General features: G+C 39.2%; 1 protein-coding gene across 1 annotated transcript; it reads right to left on the reverse strand.

Annotated features, from left to right (window-relative positions):
* Window positions 1-1,033: 1,033 nt before the first annotated feature.
* Window positions 1,034-7,846, reverse strand: MMP13 (matrix metallopeptidase 13 (collagenase 3)). Its single transcript, XM_010131495.1, has 10 exons — window positions 7,724-7,846; window positions 7,384-7,625; window positions 6,099-6,247; window positions 5,875-6,000; window positions 4,870-5,031; window positions 4,134-4,251; window positions 3,414-3,547; window positions 2,914-3,073; window positions 2,023-2,126; window positions 1,034-1,397 (listed from the first exon to the last, which is right to left on the reverse strand). The coding sequence occupies exons 1-10, from the start codon at window positions 7,844-7,846 to the stop codon at window positions 1,297-1,299; spliced, it is 1,419 nt and encodes a 472-aa protein (XP_010129797.1). The 3' UTR covers window positions 1,034-1,296.
* Window positions 7,847-9,177: the final 1,331 nt, after the last annotated feature.

Genomic DNA, 9,177 nt, shown 5'->3' on the forward strand with positions numbered 1-9,177 from the left:
TAAGGAATAATTCCAACTTACTATGTTCTTACTATGCAGATTTTTTCCTCTCTTTCTACCTTTCTCTCCTCTCTTTTCTATAAAATTAATTTTCTCAGAGGAAAAATAAGGCAAAACAGATTTTTAAATAGTGGTGAAAAATCTAATGAAGAAAATGCACAGGTCAAGGTTCCTTATTTCTTTTATCCAATATCTCCTTCTTGCTTTTAGAACGTTCAGCATAAGACATTTTAATGTAAGTAAATTCACAATGTCATTTCATTCCTCCAGTTTATTTAAGATTAAGTAATCAATCACAGTCCCACATCATTTACATTGATTTAAAACAAAAACAAAACCAAAAAAGCTTGCATGGAACAGAAACACTGATATAGATATTAAAAATTACCGACATGAAAGAAGATTTTCTTTTGAATATTTTAATTTGGATGTTCAGATTCTCTGCTGGTACAGCTAGGCACAACCTCTCTAAATGTCACTTCAACTACTTCAGTTGACAGCAGCTGAAAACACGGGCTGTGTTACCAGATGTAGCTTCATGCAAGTTTTCAACCTGCCTGATTCTCTTGGAGTTGCCACTTCTTTCTGATTTCCCCAGTAACATACATGCTGCTGACTTTTGCAGGGAACTCTTCCCTTTTCCTGCTTTCCTGTCTGCTTTGGAACAACATGTCATTGCTTCTAAACCTTCTGCTTGTTCCAAAGATGACATGGGATCCGTTTCCAGGAGGACTTCCCACTCAAATGAGGATACATTCAAATAATTTGAATTGTCTAGCTTCAGTGATGTAGCCTGGTGTTATCCTGCTCAGGGAGTCACCATGCAGCCCTGACTCATTCATCACACACCTGAATTCCCAGAACATTAAGAGAAATCTCACAAAGAGCTGAAGGATTGGTTTAAAAATGTAACACTCCTGAGTTTCTCAGATCTGTTTCTTGGGACATGCTAGGAGATTCTTGACAGATGCTAGACATGCTCAGATTACTGGGAACGAAGAGTGCTCATGGTTGTGTAGGATGTATCCAGCATCTCACTTTAATACTAGACAAACTTTTAATGGTGTAATGCCCCTTGAAGTGCTAATAATGTCTTTTTTTCTTTCCTATTAAGTTAATTCAGTCCCAGACTGACATGCAACTATATAGTTCCATATATACAGTATACATCTGGTGATAGGTAGCCAGTGCTTGTTCACAGAACCTTGCTGTCCTCTAACAAAGCTAGATGCCCGTATTATTATTTCCATGTACTACAAGCTGCTCTGCAGCATATGACATGGCACCCGGCTGTCATTAGCACCAAAATATGGAGTTAGTATGCAGGACACGGACAATTCTTTTGCTCCAGATGCTGTATTCAAACTGCAGTGGCCCATTGAAGAAGTAGAGATAGCCTAAGGAAAAGGAAAGTTATAATGAATTAACCCTGAGAAAACTGAGTTGTCATGTTAAAATTATCCTTCAAATAAAAATTATCCTTTTTTAATTTTATTTTTGATAATTCTTTAAAATGCAATATTTTAGCATTTAGAATACAGAGCTAAACCTCCAAGGGTCTTCATTCATTTGCCAGACCTGGCTTGGTGTTTGAAAATAACTGATATTTTAATCTAGTGTCAAGCTCTGTATTTTATTACTGTAGAGCATTTGCTTGGAAAAATACAGGGTTTGCCTGTCAATGTTTAAGACTCTGAGTTGGAAACATTCCTTGAAGGACCGGGTGGGAAAGGGCTCCATTGGAAGGGATGGACACATTATAATACTTCCACATTTAGGATATCATTTTAGATTCCCTAAGCAAGGAGGCAGGTCTTTTTTGGCTCCTCAAATACGTATGTACACATTTTATAAGAGCACCTTGGCCAGAGGACAGTTGAGATCAGAAACCCTCTTCAGCTGAGAACAGAAGTGTTGGCGTGAAAAAAATCAAAATTACAAACGACAGAATGTCCCACAGGACATTCACCCAAAGTTTCAATGACAACTAATTGTAATAAAGTTTCGTTATAGATCATGTACCGTTTCTTTCATAGACTGCATCCACTCTATCACCAATTCCGGCAAATTCTTCCTCTATCAGCTTGGGGTATCCCGCTTCCATAACCTCCTCCTCTTCATCATAACTATATTAAATAAAAAGAAAATAAAAATTCAAAGGATTTAAACAGCCCGGGAGTTTGGTCTGTTCCCTTCATATACTTTGGAGTTACCCACATCAGAAGCAGCCAGCAGCCTCTAGGTACTTGATGGCTGGTGCAATAATGAAATGCAGGGAAATAATGAGGGGTCTTTTCCACCAGAAGTAAGTAAGCGTAAAATTAATAAAGCTCAATAACCACAAAACTAATCAGAACTGATCTACAAACTACATATTCTATGAAGATGGTGATTGTACCTGGATGTACTGGCACTACAAGACTATCCTGAGGCTGCTTGGCACAGAGATACTGTGAAGGGGTGGCAACGTCTTGGTTATGCATCAGACCCAGCTGGAAACCCCTCTCATGGACAGCAAAACCCAGCCGCCCGGGGATGGGATGGGATGGGATGGGATGGATTTCTTACTCTCACAGCACTGTCCCACCATTTTGTGTCACACAAGCAACTCAAGGAAGCAAGACAGCAGTTCTGCTAAGGAGACATGACCATATTACAGACTCTCCTGGATTAGGGCACTGTATTCTCCTCTCCTTTCTTTCTCTCTTTCGGCTTTTAAAGGCTGTGCCGATACGTTTGAAGAAGTGTTGCACACACCTTTACGACACGTTCTACACAGCTATCGCGTCAATAAAAACCACAAACTGAAAGCTGTGAGCCACAATCAAGTGCCTATTTTGAAGCAACCTGCTGATCTTTTGATACTGCTGGGCAGGTTATGACTAGGGACACACCAGTCTGTCTCCAGCTTACCTCCAGTACTTGTGTCCAGTAAAAAAGAGAGTCTTGCCAGTGTCTTTAATATGGACAGCTGCATCAATCCTTTTCATTTCTTGTGGGAACCCCATTTCATATATCTTTTTAGGAAAGTCTTCAACTATGTCATAGCCATTCAAAGCCCAGACTTTCTTTCCTGAAAGCAAGAGCAAAGCATGCATGAGTCTTTTGTAAATGCTCGGCTTTGAGGGCAGAATAAAATGAGGACACCATGGTTCCTGTTGTCATACAACTAACAGATCCTTAGGTCACAGACTCAGCAACTACTAAACTACTCACACTAACTATTGTCTTAGGCATTGGAGCTTCGTTGTACATCTCCTCGTTCACTGAAAATTGTATAGATTTGCATGGGATGAATGCAACAGAGTTTGTTTTTTAAGCAAGAAATGCCAGATGCTTTGCTTTTCTGTTGATTACGCTTATCTCACTTACTGAGCTTGACTAAATATGTATATGACATGTAGAAAACTCACCCTTAAACATGAATACGAGATCTTTGATGGGGTTTTCATAAGCTGCGTCTATTTTGTTTGGAAGCTCTGGCCAAAAGGATTTAATTAACACCAGCTCTGCCTCAACCATCTGAGGGTGCAGTCTCCAGAAAAACCTAGTTCCGAAAAAGAAAATATGTTTTATGGTTCTCGCATTACTACAGATACAGCAGTATCTTTGATGTGCTGTACTAAAGATTAGTTAAGAGAACTTCTTTTTTTCATAAAACAGAACTTTCAATACATAGAGCCCCTTGTAGACCTTTCCTTTTTTCACAGTCAGCAGCCGCAGACCATTTCTGTCACTCACATAGTGATCATCTCAAACAACAACAAACTTGAATCTTTTTTCATTTAGAATAAGAGAAACACCACTGTCCTGTCTAAGACTTCTGAATGTAGTACAACTTCATTCAAATAAATGTTAGTAGATTAGTGCATGGTGAAGAAAGCTCTGTGAAATGAAAAATATGTACAAATGTCTTCAGTCACATCATGTTCGCCTCCTATTACTAGGCAGTCTGGTCTGTAGTTGTGTTATAGATAAATCCTGCCTTAAAAGATACATGAAGGCATTTCTTAGAAGCATCTACATTGATTTGTGATTTTTTAAATTTACATTTACTCAAATCTTCAGTAAAAAACTGAAGGGGTTCAAATTTTATCCAGTACCCACCATCCATGCTGTGGCAGTCTCTTTACCTGTCCTTGAAGACCAGCATTTCTCCACGAAGTTCTGTTATTGCATCAAGCGATAAATCGGCATCACATTTCTCTGGTGTTTTGGGATGTTTGGGGTTGGGATCTTTGTCTCCAGCACCTGGAATCATATCATATGATCTAAATTTAACAATGTTCATTTCCTTTCTGAGCATCGTGATATGGAACAGGACATGGAAGGGTTCCCAAACAGCATGATGGATACAAGCACAATGGGCAAATCATTTGTGCTGAGAAAAGTGTGTTCTCTCTTGCCTTTAGCCAAATACATTCATAGACTTTGCAGTTCAGCTGTGCTGCAAAGATGTTAAACGGACTTGCTTTCTTTATCCCAAGTTTTGAAGGTCCTCTAAAAGTTTTATTCTTTCCATGATGAAACATGGATATTTCTGTTTCTCCCTTTAGACTCTGTTTTACCTTTTCTTTTGAGACAGCTCAAAAAGCATAAAAACTCTGCCCCCCCGTGGCCCACTACTAAAGGACACAGCTCAGTGACCAACTGTCCTCCGCAGTGTCATACTTTCTTTTTTTCTCTCTGAACTATTAAATCTAAGTATCTTCTGTTCCTGAAGTCTGGTTGCCAAGAATCCAGTGAATCAGTCTTATTCAGTCATGGCTATTGCTATTGAACAACTGCAGCTCTTTAGCAACTGTGCAGTGCATCTGTAACAGTTTATAATGGCACAGAAAATATATATTGTATATTATGCAGACTTACCATAGAGCTCTTGGATCCCCTGCACGTCATCATCAGGAAGCACAAAACCAGTTTTTCCAGTGTATGTGTAAATTGGAAACATCAGAGCTCCAGGGTCTCTAGAGTGTTCAAGCCCCAGGGAATGGCCGAACTCATGGGCAGCAACAAGAAACAAGTTATACCCTATAACAAACCACAGTGAAAGTCAACGTACGGCTCCTTGTATCACCAAAGTGGACTTGGACTAATCAACTAATCCTAACACTGTGCTTTAACATATGTGACAACAAAGGAGGCAACCAGATAAATGGAAAAATGCTTGTCTTCAGAATTGTTTGTCTTTTTCAAACTACCTTGGCATTTGTTTTAATTAGAGCTTTATCGATTAAGAATCTCATGGCTGGTGTTCAACATAAATCTTATTTGACAATGTTGTTCTGTCAGCAAATTTAGATTTCTCAAAATTTGTTAGCAACACTGGAAAGGTCTAGAGTGAAGTCTTAGTCCTGCTCTAATCTAGAATAATTTTTGTTGTGCATTCACCTCCAGTAGAGAGTACATATTATTTTCAATATTGCAGAAATTAGCTTTAATGCCAGAAGGGTGAGATAACACAGTGCTGGAAAAGAACAGCGTTTTGTTCTATAAAAGCTCTGTCCTGAATAAGCAAGGTGAAGAGTTTTCAAATTAAATGCAAGTAGGTGATTCCTAGCATTTCCTAAAGGCTGCAGTAAGGTAATTTTGGAACCAGCTGCCCTTGAGCTCAGTGAATTGCCAAGATGACAAAATACCTTGTTCATGGCATTTTTTAATCACTTCACTTCGGAGGCGTACATCTTAAAATTTATGTTAGGTGTGTCTTACACTTTCATTTATGATTGGAGGTTAAACCCAGCTTCCTATGAGTACGCAGTGAACATAATGACAAATGAACAGTAAACAGGCAAAACAAACTGTTTACAGACACCAAACAGGGCAAAATTATCCACCTACACCACTTCGAATAATCTCAGATACTTCTGTTACCTCTAGAATCATCTGACCAAGATTCATCATCATCAAAATGGGCATCTCCTCCATAGTCTGGACCCGGGGGAAAAGCATGAGCCAGTAATCCAGAGGGTCCATCAAAGGGGTAAAAGTCACCATGTTCTGTAAAACAACATTCAAACCAATTAAATCAATTATGCCATCTCAGCAGCAGCAGCAACGATATAACTATAAAGTAAAAATAATTGGTTCTGTATTACCTTTAGTGCCAAAGGCGATCATGATATCGGCTACACCGCTTCGTATTCTGGTGAAGTTAAGTGGCGTCACATCAGACCAAACTTTGAATGCTTTTTTGAAAGCTCTGTCTACTTCAGCGCGCCTCAGATCTGAAGTGTAATTCATAATTCTGTCAAACAGATTAATACCACCAGTTAAATTGTGTGAATTGACAAAAATGTGTAATACACTTTTATCTGACTGCACACCTCATTCAAACTTTTTGCTTTTTTCCTCCCTATGTTCTTATCTAAAAACAAAGAGCTTGGCACCTGCATACTGTATTAAAAAAAAACCAAACCCAACTATTTTTATTTTCATTAAAATCATTCAGAGACATCTGAAGTGGTTCAACAGCCTTCTGTAGTTGGTAGAAAATATAGAAAATGACATATATGTATTCTGTATCAAGGAAATCAAATCAGTAACTTTAAACTTTTTTTATGCCATCTAAAAATATCACACGATCCTCACTTCCTGGAGGAGCAAAACGTGATTCAAGGGCTTTTTATAGGCTAGAACAATACATAATAGAGTAACATTTATCACCATGTGCTCAATTGATAGAGTTCAGTGATTTAATATTTGGAATTTGCTAAGGAAGCTCAGGTTGCAGTTGGCCAACACCCCCCCGTTGTCAGCCTTACAGTATTAAGGAGCTACCGTGTGACCTTTCAGCACCGTAGCTTCCCCAGATCAACTTTCTGAGGTCATGGTGCAGGGACTTTTCTGACCAAGCATAGATATCTACATCCAGACTGTGAAAGGAAGAGGGACAAGGGTCATTGCCTGCTCTCACAGGGAGCATTGCACAGACTGGTTTGCATCCACGCTGCTTTGTCCAGGATAAGAACCTGCGTGAAGCAGACATTAAACCAGAGCAGAGCACAAAGCAGAGCTAAGGACTGACCTAGAGATTAAGTGCTGTGAGGATCAGTGGTGAGGTGCATGATCTTAGTCCCTACCTCTGTTGCATTCAGCACCATGGATGTGCCCAGAGTGTCTACACGAAGCACAGAGAAAGAGTTACTGGCTTACCTTTCCTTAAAGACAAAGTGCAATGAAAAAAAATCATATTTATTTCCTTGGGCTGTCAGATAGGCTTGGGCAACCTTTCCCAAAGCGGGGTTGTAAGGATTTTAAACTGCAGCATGAATTTTGTCAAACTCAAATGCATCCTTCTCTCATCAACCTCACACATCTATCGGACACGGTACTGCAAAGAAGGTAATAAAAGTGGTAACACTCCAAATGCCATACATTTACCTGTACGTCAAATTAGTTTTTGACCATTTGAGTTTTCTAGGGAAAAAGTTATATTCCCCCACATCTGGGACACCGCATCTTGGTTTCTGCATGAGCTCGTATGTTTCTTCATCTAATTTGCCTGTCACCTCCAAGCCAAAAAACGTTTGCATCTCTCGAAGTTTAGATGCCACCGTGTTGGCACTCTTCCTCATTATGCCAGCGGGGTTCGGGCGGAGACCATAGTGAGTCCTGAGATAGCGCTAAGAAGGGGAAAAAGAGCAATAAGCCTAGTTTCCACAGTTGTAACTACACAACTTATTATTTATAAAACATGCAAATGAATTATTTTGTACTGTACCTCTGCAAATTGAAGGTCTTTCTCTGTGAATTCATGGCTGTCTTCAAGGGGAATAGGGACTGTCAGGCAAAATGACAAACCCAACAAGAAAAAGAAGACGGTTGAAAGTCTTGATTGCATCATGTTGGATCTGTGAAGTCTGCAGCCCCGATGTTTCAGAGAGCAGCTACCTTTGCTTTTATAGTCCCAACCCCGTGAGTCACCACTTAGCGACAAGTTAGAGCTGCCTTGTTGCTGAAAGTAAACATGCTTAGATGGCTACTTTTCCTCCCCTCCCCAACACTGTGGTTTAGGCATTTGTTGTCCCACTGAGGGCTCTGAAACTGTACCCTCACACAAACAGTCTCTGAATGTTGACATAGGTTGTGGGAAGAAACAGGCAGAAGCAAACCGCACTTCATGATTTTTTTACAATAACTTACACTGGCAATAACTTTGCAGTAACCTACTCTTCTCTGCTAGAAAAATTGCCTTTCTACTATTTGATAGACAATAAAAATACATAAAAAGCTTCACGATTTTTTTAATGAGTTTTGCAGTTTTTCAGCACACTAGTTCAACAGCAATTTTTAACAGAATAGATCATACACACTTGAATTGTTAATAAATGTTGCCTTGACTGATAAGAAATAACATTAAAAAGTATACAATAAGATATTAAATTTCCTTGTTTCTGTAAAGAAATATAATGCTAAAGCAATAACACAGATTTTACATCAGAAATCCTTCAAGTGAGTGACTTCTTATCTATCTTTCAGAATAATTTACTGCTTGAGATGTACTCAAAACCAGAAATGCTAAATAACAGGAAATATTTTTGAATATTTGATTATTTTTTAGTAGTAAATCAGGTCATGTAAAGTGACTAGTTCATATACTTTGTCCTCCTCAAAAAACATGAATTTAAGTAACTTTATGAGTGAAGCACAGCCATAGATCAATGAGGCAGCTACTACTCTGGAAGAGGCAATGTACCAACTATAGGCAGGCAATGAACCTGTGTGTCTACAATTACATAAATATGTGATTTTGACTTAGGAGGTGGATATTAGGATAAATCTGGCACTATAACAGGCATGGGCATTATTATATTTCAAAGTTTAGAGATGATTTCTGTCTCCCCAGGGTCACTCCATTTTCAGCTGCTGCTAAGACTTGTATCATAACACATGCCCACAGGTGTGGGTCCAAGGCGAGGTGCTGTTATTGCTGAATCCACCTTTTGCTTTCATGGAGGCTGTTCCTGCATGGAAAACCTCAGGCAGCTTTCGGGTAGACACCGGCACACACTCTCTGGAATACACTACCCTGCCCTGGATGTTGCCTTGTGGGCAAAACAGGACAAGGACAAAAATCAGTGAAGCTGAATGTGTAAAAGCATAATTTGTTACTCAAACGATATCAGCCTTCTGTCTTACAGTGACAAACAGCAAAAGCAAATAAAGCTGCAAGGA

The sequence above is a fragment of the Buceros rhinoceros genome, unplaced genomic scaffold (assembly GCF_000710305.1).
Source record: "Buceros rhinoceros silvestris isolate BGI_N320 unplaced genomic scaffold, ASM71030v1 scaffold7692, whole genome shotgun sequence".
NCBI classification, from domain to species: Eukaryota; Metazoa; Chordata; class Aves; order Bucerotiformes; family Bucerotidae; genus Buceros; species Buceros rhinoceros.

Bases quoted from the DNA above. Each gene is read 5' to 3' on its own strand.
- MMP13 (XM_010131495.1), bottom strand. From the start codon at position 7,846: ATGATGCAATCAAGACTTTCAACCGTCTTCTTTTTCTTGTTGGGTTTG. The intron at 7,626-7,723 runs GTACAGTACAAA...TCCCCTTCTTAG, and splicing joins AAGACCTTCAATTTGCAGAG to CGCTATCTCAGGACTCACTA. The intron at 1,398-2,022 runs GTACATGATCTA...CCTTTTCCTTAG, and splicing joins TGCAGTCTATGAAAGAAACG to GCTATCTCTACTTCTTCAAT.